This window comes from Gorilla gorilla, chromosome 21 (genome assembly GCF_029281585.2).
Source record: "Gorilla gorilla gorilla isolate KB3781 chromosome 21, NHGRI_mGorGor1-v2.1_pri, whole genome shotgun sequence".
In the NCBI taxonomy this organism is placed as follows: Eukaryota; Metazoa; Chordata; class Mammalia; order Primates; family Hominidae; genus Gorilla; species Gorilla gorilla.
In genome coordinates, this window is record NC_073245.2 from 13,437,410 (window position 1) to 13,456,403 (window position 18,994).

At 40.0% G+C, this 18,994-nt stretch overlaps 1 protein-coding gene across 3 annotated transcripts in view; it reads left to right on the plus strand.

Annotated features, from left to right (window-relative positions):
* The window catches only part of ATRN (attractin), a 176,658-nt gene that overhangs the window by 59,886 nt on the left and 97,778 nt on the right, over nt 1-18,994 (plus strand). For all 3 annotated transcript variants that reach the window (XM_031004868.3, XM_031004870.3, XM_031004871.3), the window contains exons 2-6: nt 1,291-1,374; nt 6,231-6,344; nt 11,466-11,594; nt 12,999-13,204; nt 14,875-15,043. In XM_031004868.3, coding sequence (XP_030860728.2) covers nt 1,291-1,374; nt 6,231-6,344; nt 11,466-11,594; nt 12,999-13,204; nt 14,875-15,043 — 702 coding nt within the window. The remainder of the gene's footprint in view (nt 1-1,290; nt 1,375-6,230; nt 6,345-11,465; nt 11,595-12,998; nt 13,205-14,874; nt 15,044-18,994) is intronic.

Genomic DNA, 18,994 nt, shown 5'->3' on the forward strand with positions numbered 1-18,994 from the left:
CCACACCTAATTTTAATTAATACACATTTCTAATCAGTCAGTGGCAAGGGGCATGGGAAAACATGATTGGCTTCGACTAACATTTTGGGGTGGAATGGATTTTGGGGAGTAGGGCATGGATACATCTCTATCAGGCAAGTACAGCAGAGGAAGAGAAAGGCAAGAACATCAAGGAGTTTGCAGGATATGATTCTCGTGATGGATTATGGAGTCTTAACTAGGTATGTGAGAAAATGAAATGTGTGGATGGTAGGTGGTGAACAGTGAAGAAATGATAGTTCAATGGATTGGTGGTCTCCATGGGGCCAAAGTCTCGTTGGAAAGGGGGAAATAAACTGGAGAGATGAGATAGTAGTCAGAGGTCAGGGTGCTTTTTTTGTGGTAATGTTATTACTGGTAATAGCAAGGGCCAGAGAAGGGGATGGCTAAAGAGGGGTGGAGGAAAAGATAGTTAATGGTGAGGTTAAGAAATGGAGAGACTGGATTTTGGATGGAACATCTTAGATGTTGATGCAGATGAGTGGAAGAGAGTGAACGATTTGTTAATATCTTTAGTGCATTAGGAGTAGCTGGGAGATGACTCAGAAGGTAAGGGAGGCAGATCCAGAAGCGAGCATGTGTTCAGAGTGGCTGATGTTAATGAAAGAGGGAAGAAAAATATCTGAAACAGCCATGATGAAGGAAATAGCGTCCTTCTTAAATATTAAACATTTTTATATAGCAACAGATACTTGCTGGTTGCAGTGCTCATGCCTGTAAGCCCAGCATTTTGGGAGGCCAAGATAGGAGGATTGCTTGCGGCCAGAAGTTCAAGCCTGGGCAACATCGTGAGACTCTGTCTCTACAAAAAATAAATTTAAGAAATTTATCGCTGGGTGTGAGGGCTCAAGCCTGTAATTCTGGTGCTTTGGGAAGCCGAGGTGGGAGGATCTTTTGAGGCCAGGAATTTGAGACCAGCGTGGGCAACATAGCGAGACCTGTCTTTACCAAAAGGAAAAAGGATGACATAAAATTAAGATAAGATTTAGGTATGTTTTGTTCTGTTGGTTTTAATATGTTTCTGTCTTCTTTTTTAATGTATGCGATAAGTATTTGTTTCATCTAAATTTATGCAATCTGAATATAACTAGTTATTTTCTACTGGTTATAGTGTGTGTTAATGTACCCATTATGTTTAATTTGTATTATATTAAGAATTAAGAAATATTAATATATGAAAATATATAAAATATAAAAAAATATGAAATTAATATAGCAGACTTAAGTTTTCTTTCTTGATTTAAATTACAGACTAACTGGATCTTCTGGGTTTGTAACAGATGGACCTGGAAATTATAAATATAAAACGAAGTGCACGTGGCTCATTGAAGGACAGTAAGTAGAAATGGCTGACTTAATTTTTGTTTTTTTAGCATAGAAGTCAGTGTGACATTAGTTTTCCCACAAGTAAAATTAACAAACTGTAGCATAAAGTTCTTAAAACATTACTTGATAACCTTTCATTTGACAAGTGAATTTTATCTTAGCCTTCATTAATTTAAAAGTTTCATGTTGATTTAATGCTGCAAATGAATTGTACACACCACAAATTTGTGTATTTCCAACTGTAATAGTTCAGAAACGGTTACACACACACACACACACACACACATATATATATATTTATTTATTTTTATGGGACAGAGTTTTGCTCTTGTCACCCAGGCTGGAGTGCAGTGGCGTGATCTCCGCTCACGGCAACCTCCGCCTCCCAGGTTCAAGCGATTCTCCTGACTCAGCTCCTGAGTAGCTAGGATTACAGGTGCATGCCACCACGCCAGGCTAATTTTGTATTTTTAGTAGAGAAGGGGTTTCACCATGTTAACCAGGATGGTCTCGAACTCCTGACCTCAAGTGATCTGCCCGCTTCAGCCTCCCAAAGTGCTGGGATTACAGGTGTGAGCCACTGCGCCCAGCCACGGTTCCATATTTTTAATGGTTTGCTTAAAGCATTAGAAAATTGCAATATTGTGTTATTTCTCTAAGTATCTATTTTTGTTGTGGATAAGAAAATTGTAATAACTGTTATTGCCTAAATGATCCCTTCTCTGGACCCACTGTGTCCCTCTAGCTGTTGGCCTTTTTTCTCCTTGTCTTCATGGGAGACTTTTAAAGCAGTACTTCTCAGACTTTTTTGGTCTCAGGACCTCTTTACACTTTTAAACTTTGAGGATTCCAAATAAGTTTATTTATTATTTATTTATTTATTTATTTTGAGATGGCATCTCGCTCTGTGGCCCAGGCTGGAGTGCAGTGGTGTGATCTTGGCTCACTGCAACATCTGCCTCCTGGGTTCAAGTGATTCTTCTGCCTCAGCCTTCCGAGTCGCTGGGATTACAGGCATGTGCCACCATGCCCAGCTAAGTTTTTGTATCTTGTAGTAGAGACAGGGTTTCACCATGTTGGCCAGGCTGGTCTCGAACTCCTGACCTCAAGTGATCCGCCTGCCTTGGCCACACAAAGTGCTGGGATTACAGGAGTGAGCCACTGCACCCGGCCCCAAATAAGTTTATGTTTTTCTATTTGTGTTCACCATATTAGAACTTACAACCAAGAAATATTATTTATTCATTTAAAAGCAACAATTATAAGCCATGTTAGTACAAATGATATTTTAATGAAAAAAACCCTATATTTAAAAAATTGTAGTGAAAAAATGGCATTGTTTTACATTTTTGCAAATCTCTTTAATGTGTAGCTTAATAAAAGACAGCTGGATTGTCATATCTTCTGCATTCACTTTGTTGCAGTATGTTATTGTGGTTGAAGTGTGTCAAGAAGATGAGGCCTCACTTGAATATGAAATAGGAAAAAAGAGATTTTAATAGTACAGTATTTTAAAATTATTGTATATAGTCTTCTTTGATACCATATCAAAACTTAACAAGTAGTAATTTCTTAAAAGTAAATTGCAGTATGGAATCTGAAACTATGTTAAGGAACTTTTGGTACTTGTTAAATTAAAATCCATTGGTTTTCTTGCACTGAATGGATCTTTTACCCATCCATATTTTGGTAACATGATATGTAGGTCATTTGGAAAACAACAGGTCATTGAATTATGCAGATCTTCCATATGTTGATATATTTATTCCATTACATAATATTTTAAAAATCACATTGGTTAGTATCCCCATCAGTCTCCTCAAAAAGTTCTAAGTATGGCAGTTAACAAATTTTCCAAAATTCTAATTACTACTTGAAAGCTTGTATTTTATCTTTGGCAGCAAATACTGTCAGTTGTTTTCTTTGAAGTGGCAGGCTTGCTTTCCTCATTTTTAAGAAAATGTCTGCCAGATATCCAACTCTGAATAACCGTAGTTTATTGATTGTTCTTTCAAGTAAACATGGTAAATGGTGTTCTAAGAAAAAAGTAGCTAGTTCAGCTAGCAACTTAAACAGTTGCAAAAGTGGTTTTCATTGAGAAAACCACTGTGCTTCTATTAAGCAAAAGAAGTGTTTTATATTTTTTTCTTTTTTTTTTTTTTACATTTTTTTGTTTTATTTTTTTATTATACTTCAAGTTCTAGGGTACACGTGCACAACGTGCAGGTTTGTTACATATGTATACATGTGCCATGTTGGTGTGCTGCACCCATTAACTCATCATTTACATTAGGTATATCCCCTAATGCTATCCCTCCCCACTCCCCCCACCCCATGACAAACCCCTGTGTGTGATGTTCCCCTTCCTATGTCCAAGTGTTCTCATTGTCCTGTTCCCACCTATGAGTGAGAACATGTGGTGTTTGGTTTTCTGTCCCTGCAATAGTTTGCTGAGAATGATGGTTTCCCGCTTCATCCATGTCCCTACAAAGGACATGAACTCATCCTTTTTTATGGCTGCATAGTATTCCATGGTGTATATGTGCCTCATTTTCTTTTTTTTATTTTATTTTATTTTTTATTATTATTTTTTTCATTTCTTTTTTTTTATTTTTTAATTTTTTTATTATACTTTAAGTTTTAGGGTACATGTGCACATTGTGCAGGTTAGTTACATATGTATACATGTGCCATGCTGGTGCGCTGCACCCACTAACTCGTCATCTAGCATTAGGTATATCTCCCAATGCTATCCCTCCCCCCTCCCCCCACCTATTTACTCTCCATCTTGTCAGAATATTAAAGAGATGTCTACTAACTGGTCAGGATTTAATAACATTAGAAGTTTTTAACTGCTTAATCAAGATATCCTTAAATGAAACTGGCAGCTTTTCTTTTTTCTATGAGTGGTTCGTGGTGAAGAATAGCAGTGATCACTAGTACCATTTGCTGCTGTTGTCTTGATTTGTTCTAAGATGCCCACAGTTTCACCCACCATTTCTCCTTGAACCATTAGTAAATGCCAGCATGGTTATAAAATATATGCTATCTTAGTTTTACTGTAAATATAGTTTTGACCTCCTGGGACCTCCCGTAAGGGTCTCAGGGCCTGTAGCATTTTGTGGACTTCATTTTGAGAACTGCTGCTCTAAGGAGCTCTGCTGTGTCCTATCAGTTCATTGCCACCTGACACCCTCCTCCACTGTTTTTCTGAATGTGCTCTCAATGGTTGTTCCTCCTCAGTGTAAGTGAAAAACTAAGCAACAAACTCTCATTCCCCCTTTTCCTTATTCCCTACATTTAGCCTGTCAGTAAGTTCTGTCAGTTTTCCCTTTGGAATGTCTCCCCAATCCGTCACCAGACTGCTTTTCACCTCCATCTCTGCAACTGGGAGACCCACCATCGTCTCTCTCCTGGGCCACTTAATAGCCTTGAAATTGGCCTCCTGAGTTCTGCTTTTGCCCCTTGCCCACCTCCCGCTTCTCATCTCTTAAGGTTTTCTCTGTTTGCTGTGTTTCAGGCATGCTGATTTTCTTCATGTTGCTTGGACGCATCAACCTCTTTCTCCCTTAAGACCGTGCTGTTCCCTCCGTCTGAAACGTTTTTCCCAGCACTTTTCACATGGCTTGTCTCTTGTCATTCTCACATCTCCAAAGCTTACTGGCCTATCTCCCTACTACTTTTTGCACTGCCACATCACCTTCTTTTAATTTCTTCACAGTGCTCATCACCATCTGAGTTTACTTGTTTATGTATTTATTTAGTTGTCAACCTAGAGATGTTAGAAAAGTGTGGGGTATAGGGAAGGTCTAAGCTGGAGAAATAGAATTAGGCATCAGCAGGATATAATGATGTTGGTATTCCCAGAGCTTTCTGAGTGGAGTGTTGGGCTGAAGCCAGGCTAGAGAGTGAAGGGGTGAGTGAGATAGAGTCACTGGAGGAAGCAAAGTCTTCTGCGAAGTTTTACCTTTTTAGGAGGAGAAAGGGTAGGGCAGGTATTTGGTAGAGGGAGAGTTGAGATTTGAGGCTTTTTGTTTTTATTTTTGTAAAATATGTGATACTTAAGCAGATTTGAATGTGGATGCAAAAGTTCCAGATGAGAGGGAGATGTCAACTATTTGAGAAACAGAAAGAGAATTTTGGAAAATGGGAATTTTAGGGTTTTTTTATCTGGTTGCTGAGCATAAGCAGGGAGGTGGGACTGGGTGGTTTGAAATAGTCGTTGAGAGTAGCAGTTGTGGAGAGGGAGAGAGAATTGGTAGGACTGCTGGCAGAATCTAAGTGCCATTTGCAGTTGGAGAGCAGAGACCATTGCTGGAACCAGTCTACCCAGTGGTGTGGTATAGAAGTTTGGCTTTCTTCAATACAGCTTAGTTTTGTTTTTTTTTTCCCTCCACCGCCCCCTCCCACTTTTTTTTCCTGGTTCAATCTTAGAGCAGATAACTGGTTTCCTGTACAACAGAGCTTTTGCCAGCCAGTGTCATGAAAAATCAGAGGGGCTGGCAAATTTAGAGGATTGGCAGGCATGTTTATGAAATGACGTAGTGTGGAATCTGAAGTTGAATAAGGAAGTGCAGAAATGCAAGGGCTGATGGGTTGGTTCAGAAGCTGTTAAAGAGTGGCCACTGAATGGACTGTAAGGCCCAGAATCATGGACCACATCAGTTTTGTTTCCCATTGCATGTTTAGTAGTCTCTTGCACTTGGAGAATACTAAATAAATCTTTCACAAATGGAGGAATACTGGTGGGGCAGTTGTTAGACTGTGTTACATATTATTAATTTAAAAATCTGAATTTTTATATTCTCAAATGTCTGATAGTTGTGATAACTTTATTATAAATTACTTTTTTTTATTCTTTTCAGGCCAAATAGAATAATGAGACTTCGTTTCAATCATTTTGCTACAGAGTGTAGTTGGGACCATTTATATGTTTATGATGGGGACTCAATTTATGCACCGCTAGTTGCTGCATTTAGGTAAGCTCAGTCTTACAAGCCTTCTTTCATCGTTTGATTTCTAAATTTAAACATATCTTCTGGATTGCATTCTTACTGGGTTCACCTTTATTATCACTTAACACATTTATTTAATGGAAAGAATACTAGTTCTTCAGTCCCATCACTTGTGTGTTAGTGCTAACTTGGTTTCTGTAGCCCTGGGTAAGTTTCTAGGCATAGTACTTGACTTCTCTTTTCAGTGCCCTGATCAGTAAAATTGTGATAGTTCTATTAAGTTCACCTGCTCCTTGTGGTGGTGGTGAAGTTTATCGTTACAAAATGTTTTGAGAGTGATATACTGAATGATACTATTTCTGTGAAAAATTTAAATCAGGAATAATATCCATCACGTTCCTTGTGTATTGCCCACTGCATAGGCCTTCAGGAGTTATTTGTTGAATTCAAATATAATTGTGTGTGTGTGTGTGTGTGTATGTGCATCATGAGTGAGGGAAACTTTTTGGAACAGTACATATAAAATGAACAGTGGCTACCTGTGGAGAAATGAGGAACATACTTATTATATATATTTTTTTTCAATAAGTACATTTACATTAGTAGTTAAACAGAAGCAGTTTAACACCAAATATATGGACTGTTCTGAATTGTTTGGGTGTTTTACTTTTGATTAGCAGCAAGTAGCTGTGTTGTTTATTATGTTTTTGGCCACATTGGAATTCAAAACTATCTCTAGTTTTCTTCCTTTTACTTGATAGAGGATTTTAAGATACAGTCATGTGTCACTTAGCAGCAGGAATAGGTTTTGAGAAATGTGTTATTAGATGATTTCATCATTGTGTAAACATTATAGGGTATATTTATACAAATAGATGGTATAGCCTACTGTACACCCTGCTTATATGGTACAGCCTATTGTACCTAGGCCACAAATCTGTACAGCATCTTACTGTACTGAATACTGTAGGTAATTGTAACCCAATGGTAAGTATTTGTATATCTAAACATATCTATACATGGAAAGGTACAGAAAAAATACAGTATTATAATCTCATGCAACCTCTGTCATATATGTGGTCCATTGTTGATCATATGTCATTATGTGGTGTATGACTGTATATTTTCCTAAAATGCATTTCCCCTTAGGAAACCATAGTTTTCAGTTTTTCACCTGCAACTGGCTTTCTAAATTTCTTTGTCTCAAACATTTTATTTCCTTTACTTTAAAAAGAAATCAGTTCAACAAATATTTTTTGTGTTTCTCACATGGGGCTCGTCTGGCTGATGTCCCATGTGGGTGAGGGAGGTAACAGAGAGCAAACAGTACACAAGGACAGGAGATCAGGCGACTGTTGTGCCCTCGTGTTTTTCTACCCGCTTTGGCTTAGAAATCTCTCTGACATATCTTTGAACTGAGAACCAAGGCCATTTTCTGGGTTTAGAGGTTCACTTACAAGGCCAAAGAGCAGGGTGGAGGGCTTTGCTGAGCATTTAAAATGGCATTGGCCAAGTGTTGGAGTGTATATGTTTATGCCAGCATTTGAAACATAACTTGTAGCAAAAAGCACCCCAGACCTTAATACAAGCCCCAAAACTAAGTGTGATGTTATCATAATAGTACTTGTTGGGGATTCACTTGTTACTGTGTTTGTTAATCAGAATTCACAGAGCTCTTGTTGTATGCCAGGCACTTTGAATCAGCTTATCAGGAGCCTTATAGGAACATGAGCCAAGCAGGTATACATCACTCTGTGGTTCACCTGGACTGTGTATTTGATAAACAGTGGTAGCGGTGGTAGAGCAGAGAGAGTGGTTGAGAAAATTCTTCAAAAGAACATTATTCCTTTTAGAGTTTTTTTTTTTTTTTTTAGGAAAGTTATATGCTGGTGGGGCAGTTGTTAGACTGTGTGATCTAGAGGAACCCTTCCCCTTCCACCTCCCCTTCCCCTTTCTCCTTCCCCTTCTCTCTTCCCCTTCCCCTTCCCCCTTCCCCTTTTCCTTCCCTTCCCCTTCCCCTTCCCTTTTCCTTTTCTTTCTCCCCCAGGCTAGAGTGCAGAGGCAGGAATGTAGCTCACTGCAGCCTCAACCTCCTGGGCTCAAGAGATGCTCCCACCTCAGCCTCCCCAGTAGCTGGGACCACAAAAATGCAACACTACGCCCAGCTAATTTTTGTATTTTTTTTTTTTTTTTTTTTGTAGAGACGGGGTCTCACCATGTTGCCCGGGCTGGTCTTGAACTCCTGGGCTCAAGCAGTCCTCCCACCTTGGCCTCCCAAAGTGTTGGGATTACAGGTGTGAGCCACTGCACCCGGCCGAAGATTGCTTTTGACATACCTGTTTCCAGGTGGCCCTGATGTTGTCAGTACTTATTCCTTCTGCATTTCAAGGGATTCTGGTGTATATAACCAGTGAAAGCCTGATGATGGTTAACCCTTCATTTACATCTCCAATCAAATGTCACCTCTTCTAAGAGGCCTTCCTTTCACCCTTTCTAAAGTAGCACCTTCTGTTCTTTCCCTCTGCTCTCTTTCACTTCATAGCATTTGTCTCTACCTGGCATTACATATACACACACCTGTGTGGGGAGTATCTGGGCTTATCTGTTGTTTTTCTAATGCGAACTACATGAAGGCAGGGACATAGTCTTATTCACTGTTGTATTCCTGGTACCTAGAACAGTGACTCACATGTAGTAAGTGCTTAGTAAATATTTGTTAGTTGAATACATAGTAGAAAATGCATCACTGTTTTGTAACTCCTGGAGCACCAGAGTTTCAGAGTTCCTAGAGTTCTGTCTTCATATTAAAAATTGAAGGGTGAGGCGTGGTGGCTCACACCTGTAATCCCAGCACTTTGGGAGGCCAGGGTGGGCGGATTGCCTGAGGTTAGGAGTTCAAGACCAGTCTGGCCAACATGGTGAAACCCCGTCTCTACTAAAAATACAAAAAAAAATCATCTGGGCATGGTGGGGTGCGCCTGTAATCCTAGCTACTCAGGAGGCTGAGGCAGGGGAATTGCTTAAACCAGGGAGGTGGAGGTTGCGGTGAGCCGAGATTGTGCCACTGCACTCCAGCCTAGGTGACAGAACAAGACTCGGTCTCAAGAAAAAAAAAAAAAAATTGAATGAAGGGCCAGGCACAGTGGCTCAGGCCTGTAACCCCAACACTTTGTGAGGCCGAGGCAGGAGAATTACTTGATCCCAGGAGTTCAAGACCAGCCTGGGCAACAGGGTGAGATCTCATCTGTACAAAAAATCTTAAAAATTAACCAGTCATGGTGGTGTGTGCCTGTAGTCCCAGTCACTCAGGAGGCTGAGGTGGGAAGATTTCTTGAGCCCAGGAGGTCAAGACTGCAGTGAGCTGTGATCATGCCACTGCACTCTAGCTTGGGCCAGACCTTGGGTCTAGCTAGACCTTGGGTGAGACCTTGTCTCAAAACAAAGCAAAACAAAAGGAACGAAAATCCCTTCCCCTCCTCATTTTCATTCCTTGCTTATGGACTCTTCCAGCGATTTTTGTATGCATTTATATAGGTATGTGTAAGTATACACATGTACGGTCCATTGTTTTGCAGCTTGCTTCTCCCCCATGCCCTTATCAGAATGCCTGTTGAGCTTCTTGTTAGTCCCGCAGACCTAGGTAATATGCAGTGACTCATGCAGTCAGATTTCTGGGCATGAGCATTTAGATGGGTTTCAACCTGTTGCCATCTGAACAGTGCTGTGGTTCGGATTCTTGTATATTGGTCATCGTGTACATGAGCAAGTATTTCTTCTACAAAGAAATAGAATTGCTAGGTCAGAGTGAATGAGCATGAGGTTGTGTGTCTGGGACAGATTGCGTAGGGCCTGGCAAGGATATAGGCTTTTACCAAATGTGGTGGTGGTGGTGGTGGTGGTGGTGGTGGTGGTGGTGGTGGTGGTGAATCAATAATGGGTCAAAAATCATGGACATATGAAGAAATGCAACAGCAGGCAGACATAAGAAAAACAATTAACCTCAGGAGTAAAAAGAACTCAGAACCACAATTTAAAAATTGCTTTTTACTTATTAAATTAACAAAATAGAACTAGTAGTCCTTGCTGTTGGCAGAGTGAAGTGGGATGGACCCTTCATTCTGTATTGATACGATTTCAAATCACATATCTCTTCTGGAAAGCAAGTTGGTATTATGGCTCTAGAGTCTTAAAGGCATCATTTAGACCCTTTTACTCAGTAAGGTTTTTTTTTTTTTACCAGTCACACAACAAACATTTAGAATCTGTCATGTGCTGGGTTGTGAGTGAGGTCTTAAGAAGAACCTAGGGAGCTTTTAATGATATAGAAAATGCGTTAAGTTTTATTTGTAAAATGGAATCTACAATGTAAATAACATCAATTAGGCTAAGAAAATGCATCAGAATACTAACAGTGTTGGAGTTATGGGTGTTTGTTTAGCTTCTTCATATTCTTATATAAATATTTTATATAAAATATCTTGGGCACAATGGCTCACGCCTGTAGTCCCTACATTTTGGGAGGCCAAGGTGGATGGATCACCTGAGGTCAGGAGTTCAAGACCAGCCTGGCCTACATGATGAAATGCTGTCTCTACTAAAACTATAAAAAATTAGCTGGGCATGGTGGTGGGCACCTGTAATCCCAGCTACTCAGGAGGCTGATGCAGGAGAATCGCTTGAACCCCGGGACGCAGAGATTGTACTGAGATTGCACCACTGCACTCCAGCCTGGGCAACAAGAGCGAAACTCTGTCTCAAAAAAAAAAAAAAAAAACACCTCATGTCTTTCAGCAATATATGTGTGGTATTCATCACTCATAAAATTTGTTACTTTATGTGATTGTGGAGGTTTATTTTTTCAAAGAAGCAGTATAAAATTTTATAAGAAAAAGAATAGGGCCATTGATTTCACATCTCATTAGAAATACAACTCAGAATAAAGGAAGCCTAGCAAAAGATTCAGATCTATTCCTCAAGGATCCAGAACTGATAGGGTAGCACTGTGTGTTTATCACAGGAGTTTGCCTGTCTTCCTGGATGTGGTTTTTAAATTGTAAGGACGGATTTGTTTTTAATTTCTGTCTGCTACAATTTGACATGTCTGTGCTTGTGCTTCCCTCTGTAAGAAGTGTGTTTTCATTTCAGTGGCCTCATTGTTCCTGAGAGAGATGGCAATGAGACTGTCCCTGAGGTTGTTGCCACATCAGGTTATGCCTTGCTGCATTTTTTTAGTGATGCTGCTTATAATTTGACTGGATTTAATATTACTTACAGGTAAGATACTTAAGTCTAGTATTTGTGATTTCATTCAGGAGACTATCTACTATGTTTTAACAACAATAATGGCTAACATAGATTGAGAGCTTACAGTGTGCCAGGCATAGCGTCAGGCAGTTTACATGGATTTTCTCATTTAAAATTCTTCTATAAATTCAGTGAGGTCTGGGCTCTGTTTTTCTGCACATTTGTAATTGAGAAAACTGGCAGGAAAAGGTTAGTAGATTGTCAAAGTAACTGGTGGGACCACAATTTAAACCCAGGTGTTGGTGCTGTTGAACTTCTAGAAGAGAGGGACTTTTCTGCTAATGGACAAAAACGTTGGAATTTTACAAAGTACAGCTCAACAAATATTAGTAGTTGTCATGTACTCGATAGTAGAAGAAATCTATACTCATTAAAGTACCTTGATAGTCCATTTATCCCCCCCTTTTAAATTCTGAATTACATTGTTTCAAAGCACTGTCAGTACAATTATATTATTATGAGATGCGTTATAGTTCAACTATTTTTTTTTTTTTTTTTTTGAGACGGAGTCTCACTCTGTCACCTGGACTGGAGTGCAGTGGCATGATCTCGGCTCACTGCAACCTCCACCTCCTGGGTTCAAGCAATTCTCCTGCCTCAGCCTCTTGAGTAACTGGGATTACAGGCACCCGCCACTTCGCCCAGCTAATTTTTTGCATGTTTAGTAGAGACGCGGTTTCACCATGTTGGCCAGGCTGGTCTTGAACTCCTGACCTCGTGATTCGCCAACCTCGGCCTCCCAAAGTGTTGAGATTACAGCCGTGAGCCACTGCGCCTGGCCATAGTTCAATTCTTACATTAAGTTAAACTAGCCTGCCTTCTTCCATCTGAAATGAGTAGATAAAATTACTAAGGAATTTTAAATATACCAATCTGGGCAGTAACCTTAAATTCTATTAAATACAAATTTTCAGAGAGTGTACAGAGGAATATGTACCATGAGGATGGTAGTTTATTGTTGGCAGTTTGTTTTATTCTTTTCCTTCCCAGACTTCCAAGCATGAATTCAGCAACTCTGTAAAGCTTATCATTAGGAGGCTACCAAGAAGAATAGGATAGTCCTCCCACCCATGAGGAGCTAACAGTTCTGCACAAATCTCCTACCTCCTTTAATTTCTTTGACTTTATGAGTTATTTATTCTTATCCTCTTATTATGAGAATCCAGCAGGGTTGATTTGATTTCATTACTTGTACCTCAGGCTCTAGCTATGCAGTGCTGAGCAAACCCATTTGGACTGAATCCTTAAGTACTGCAGTTACACTTGTGAATGAACTGAGACAGTGAGATTCTTAAACTTGTGTGGGAGGAAGTTATGCTAAGTTAACAGAAGCGTTGCGTTGTGTTAATGTAATTTTCCCTGCTATTTTTACAGTTTTGATATGTGTCCGAATAACTGCTCAGGCCGAGGAGAGTGTAAGATCAGTAATAGCAGCGATACTGTTGAATGTGAATGTTCTGAAAACTGGAAAGGTGAAGCATGTGACATTCCTCACTGTACAGACAACTGTGGTTTTCCTCATCGAGGCATCTGCAATTCAAGTGATGTCAGAGGATGCTCCTGCTTCTCAGACTGGCAGGGTAGGAGCTTCTTTCATTTTTATTTTTTCTTCCATTTATAGAACATTCCCACTAAATAAATTATAGATTGACTTTATTCTTAGCACCTATATAATTTATATTAATCAAATACGAGGTAGCATTTAAGCTTGAAACATCCCTCTATCTAGCTGCTTATGAATTTCGGTTTCATACATGTGTGGTCGTGGTCTTTAGAATTATGGAGGGTTGGCCATTTTTTGCATCCTGTTTGTGAAAGTTGGAGAACTTAGACTCAGTCATAAAAGGATGTAGCAGAGAGCCAAGCTGGGAGATCGGACAAGAGCTGACAATAATGATATTTCCTCAGAAACACACTCTAAGTTCAGAGAAAATTGGTGTCAGTTATACATTAGAATCTTAAAGGAGTTAGCTAATAGTTATCTACAGAAATAATTAAAGAAGCTTTAGGGAATTATTTAAGGGGTGAGTGATAATAACTGTTATTAATTTGGTGATTTTCCTTGTAAACTTACCCCTTCCTCAGAACCTTTTTACTTCGAAAGGAAATATGCTGGTTTAAATACCTTAGTTTGTTGGGTTTGGCTGACATTTTAGAGTTAATAGTTGAAGAATTTCAGTATCTACCATTGTGCAAATATTGCAGCAGAAGCCAAACCTCCCAAGAATGGAGTCTGTTTCTTCAATTTGTTTAAGTTTTTTGATTTACCAGAAGATGGATAGTTTGTATGATTGCTCCCGGGTCTAGTTATCAAACTTATTCCTCCATATCCACAAGTTCTGCACCTACAAATTCAAACAACCATGTGTAGAAAATATTCAGAAAAAAAATAGAATAAAAGATAATACAGGCTGGGTGTGGTGGCCCATGCCTGTAATCCCAGCACTTTGGGAGGCCAAGGCAGGCGGCTCACTGAGGTCAGGAGTTCAAGACCAGCTTGGCCAACATGGTGAAACCCTGTCTCTACTAAAAACTACAAAAATTAGGTGGGCATGGTGGCAGGCACCTGTAATCCCAGCTACTCGGGAGGCTGAGGCAGGAAAATGTCTTGAACCCTGGAGGCGGAGGTTGCAGTGAGCTGAGATCATACCACTGCACTCCAACATGGATAACAGAGCCAGACTCCATGTCAAAAAAAAAAAAAAAAATACAAATAAAAGATACGCATATGAAAACAACCATTTACATAGCATTTACATTGTGTTAAGTATTATAAGTAATCTAGAGGTGAGTTAGAGTATATGGCAGGATGTGTGTAGGTTATATGCAAGTATTACATCACTAGTTTATATTAGGGACCTTGAGCATCTGTGGATTTTGGTACCAAGGGGGTCCTGGAGCCAGTCCCCTGTGGATATTGAGGGATAACTGTATATTTTATCCTTAAGATTTTTCATGTGAGTTAATTATTTATTTATCTGTGCTTTCTCCTGAGAGTTGCTTAAGCAGGTATTTCATTACCAAAAAAACCCTAACCTGGATATAGTCAAGTCATCATTAGAAAGTATGTGATTTACCCTTGGTCAATACCCTGAATAAATTAAAATAACAAATTAAAGGATTTGTCTGATATTTAAATGCTAAAGGAAAGACTTATTTAAATATTTGTTACATTTAGATAATTAAAACTTGAAATGCAGTAAGCTTTAAAGCTGTCTTTTGTGAAGCTAATTCATTATGTTTTTGTTAGGTCCTGGATGTTCAGTTCCTGTACCAGCTAACCAGTCATTTTGGACTCGAGAGGAATATTCTAACTTAAAGCTCCCCAGAGCATCTCATAAAGCTGTGGTCAATGGAAACATTATGTGGGTTGTTGGAGGATATATGTTCAACCACTCAGATTATAACATGGTTCTAGCGTAAGTCGTTTTAAACATTTTTGCAAGAAGCTTAGTTTTTTATTTTGAAAATTTATAAAGCACAGATAAGCAAAAATAAATCACCAGTCATTCTACTACCTAAAGAAAATCCCTGTTAATATTTTGGTAGTAGTCTTTCAAATTGTTTTGACATGTTGAGTTTTTAAAATTGAATGCTACAAAAAATTCATTGTCATGATAAGCATTCACCTCTTTTCAAATACTGTCTCTGATGTTTTGCTTTAAGTATATGTAGTAAGTTCTATATAAGTAGGGGATTATTTTATCTTTTAATTTAATTAATAGTTCCAAGGTCAAATGGTTTGAATTTATAGTTTGCTAGTGGAAATTATACCATTGTCTACTATGTCCCAGGGTTCAAGGTCTATTTGCTAATCTCGTGCTGCTCATTTTGTAGGGAGAATATGTGTTGTCATAGTGGAATTAGCTATGGAGGTGGACTTGTAGAAAAAAATTTATAAACGTTTAATCTTGCTGATTTTATTACCTGGAACTTTTTTCTAGGCATTTTCTATTAATGAAGATTGTCAAAAAACCCAGCATCTGTTCTTTAAGGGATTCTGGAAATATGGCAGTGGTGGCCTAGTTTCTGCATCCCCCCAAACATAGTCATTAAAACACATCACACAACTAGTCTAGCAAAATCAGAGAAACATGAGCAACATCTATAATAAAATTTGGTCAGGCTAGGCGCAGTGGCTCACGCCTATAACCCCAGCACTTTCAGAGGCTGAGGCTGGCGGATCACTTGAGATCAGGAGTTTGAGACCAGCCTGGCCAACATGATAAAACCCCATCTCTACTAAAAATACAAAAATTAGCCAGGTGCGGTGGCCGGCACCTGTAGTCTCAGCTGCTCAGGAGGCTGAGACGGGAGAATTGCTTGAACCTGGGAGACAGAGGTTGAAGATCAGATGGTTGTAGGTGTGAAGCCTTATTTCTGGGCTCTCCATTCTGTTCCATTGGTCTATGTATCTGTTTTTGTACTAGTGCCGTGCTGTTACTGTTACTGTAGCCCAGTAGTATAGTTTGAAGTCGGGTAACCTGTTGCCTCCAGCTTCGTTCTTTTTGTGTAGGATTGAACTGGCCCAATCTCTATTCCCATTGCTGCTGCCTTTGTTCGAGCCCTTTAATTTCTGATGAGACTCCTGCAGTGGTCAGGTCAGGTTAGTAGATTTCCTCCAGGTTCTTTTCTTTCCCCATACATAGATTCAAACTATTTTCTTTGCCTGGAACACAAATGCTTTCCTGAATATGAATTTAAAGTCACATCTTATTACAGTTTTTAGGTACACAGATTTTTGGCATTTTCATGTTTTTCATCAGAAGAGCTGTTTGCCAGCCCTAGGAGTGGCACAGGTGGCACCCAGAGATCTCGTAGGAGATTGGATCTCTACAGAGCTTTTCTTACACATCCCCCTTCCCTCTGGGGGAAAGAGACCTGTCAGGGTCCGTTCTTTCTTGGCTGGACAACCCAGAGGAAGCCCCAGAGTTGTTCAGGGGCTCATGCTCTTTCCAGACTCTACCTCAGCAAGTCATTTGTGTGGGCACCTCTTAGACTGTGTCATTATCAATAACTGCAGCCCCTCCATAATCTCATTTCTAAACGTTCCACATTCCACCCTGCTTCTTCTGTGGTGGACACTGTTGGTGCCTTGCCCAGATCTGTTTATCTTTACCTGGCTGGTGCAGTGTACCCAGTCACCTGATGCTGTGCAATTTGGCTGTTGTCAGTTCATAGCTGACCCTTTCTCTGAAGAATTCTCTCAGCAGATTGGAGCTGTCTTACCCAGGAACACCTAGAATACTATGCTCTATCCCCAGGATGTCCCCTAGTGTAGTGACCAACCAGTTTGCCTGGAACTCTCCCAGTTTTAGCACTGAGTCTTGTATCCCAAGAAACCCCTCAGTACTGGATGAAATGGGATGGTCACCCTGGCCCCCAGCTGCTGACTGGCTGGATGGAGGTACGTGAGTCTGACCCTGCTTCTACATGGGAAAATTCATGTTCCAGGGCTCCCCTTGGGATCAGGCCAAAGCTATACTTCAACTGAGACCACCTTTTTACTTATCCTCTCCTTCCTACTACCTTGCTTGTCTCACTTCCTGATGTTTGTCAAAAGAGTATTCCCTCAGTAAATCACTTGTACAGGAATCTCTATCTCCAGCTCTGCTTGCAGGGAATCTTACCTGAGACACTTTTCAATCTTTTCAGATATTTCTCTCTAATACCCTAACAGTGTTTGATCTCCACATGGGTCCATAATTCATTGATTCTTTCTCTTTCCCTCTCCTGTTCTCCTTCTTAACTCTAATATCTTCTTTTCATTTTTCAGATTCCTACCACCTTCCCTTCTGTTTTCATTCTCAGTTAATGGCCTTGCTTCCTGCTTCTCTTTTGAAAGATAAAGGTCAGAAAACGATTTCCACAAACTCCTACCACCACATTTCCCCTTCACCTATATCTGTGCCCCTTTATGGTCATCTTTTCTGTAGATCAGTGCTGTCTCATAGAAGTTTCAGGCATCATTCAAATGTTCTGTATTTACCCTGTTGTGTCACTGGCCACATGTGGTTATTTCATACCTGAAATATGGCTAGTGTGACTTAAGAGCTGAATTTTTTATTTTCCATTCTTAGTTCTTATCTTACTTGATCTGGCACCAACATTTGATACAGTTAATCCTTCCCTCCTCTTTTAAACACTTTCTTTAGTTGGCTTCTAGGACACCACATCCCCTTGATATTTTTTTTAATTCCATATTCCTTCTCAGCCTCTTTAGCTGGTTTCTCTTCAGCTGACTGACTTCTGAATGATGTCAGACCAGGGCTTAACCCTTGGTCCATTGCTGCCTGTTTATTCACTCTTTTGGTGACCTCATATAGTATCTTGGCCTTTATACTTGGTGACTCTCAAATTTGTATTTGCAGCCTAGACTTTTTACCTGATCCCCTATCTCCAGCTCTTTAATCGACGTCTCAACCTTCTGGCTGTGTACTAGGCATGTATGCTCAGCATGTCCCACACTCATCTTTTTCTCAAGGCTGCTCTTCCCCCAGATGTCCCTATCTCAGTTAATGGCCACTCCATCCTTCTATTTACTTAAGGCAGAAATCTTGGGTCATCTGTGACTTCTTGTTTCTTCACACCCCGTATTGGTATATTTATGAGTTATCTCATGCTACATAACAAATTACCACAAACTTAGCAGCTTAAAACAGTTTGCATTTATTATCACCATTTCAGTTGGTCAGGAGTCCTCTGTAATCAAGGTGTCAGCTGGCCTGCATTCTCATCTAGAGGCCTGAGTGAGGAAGAATTCATTTCCAAGCTCACTCAGGTTGCTGGCAGAATCAATTTCCTTGTAGTTATAGAACCGAGGGTCCCAGCTTTCTGCTGGCTATTGACTTGAGGCTGTCCTTAATTTACGGAGGCTGCCTTCAGCTCCTAGAGCTTACCTCAGTTCCTAGAGGCCACCCAGTTTCTTGTCAGCTGAGCTTCACCAGTATAGCTGCTTACTTCATCAGGCTACAAGAAGAGTCTCTAGACTGAGTCTGCTAGCAGGATGGATGTCACAGAAATGATATCCTATCATCTTTGCCATATTCTGTTTGTTAAAAGCAAGTCATAGATCCTGCTTACCTCCTAGGGGAGGGGATTGTACATGGTTATGAATACCAGGAGGTGGACGTCATGAGGACTACCCCAGTGTCTGTCTGACACGATAGGTCAAATCTTGTTAGCTCTACCTTTAGAATCTGTCCCAAATCTGATCACCTCTAGTGCTGCCACCATGAGAAGAGAAGGTAAAATTAAAGGCATGAAAGTGATTGTGCCTTCTGCTGTTATACTAGATGTTATGAAAGGCACATATTTACCATTATGTGATTTTACCCTAACATCCTCCCTGTCTCTTGAAGCAAGAAATC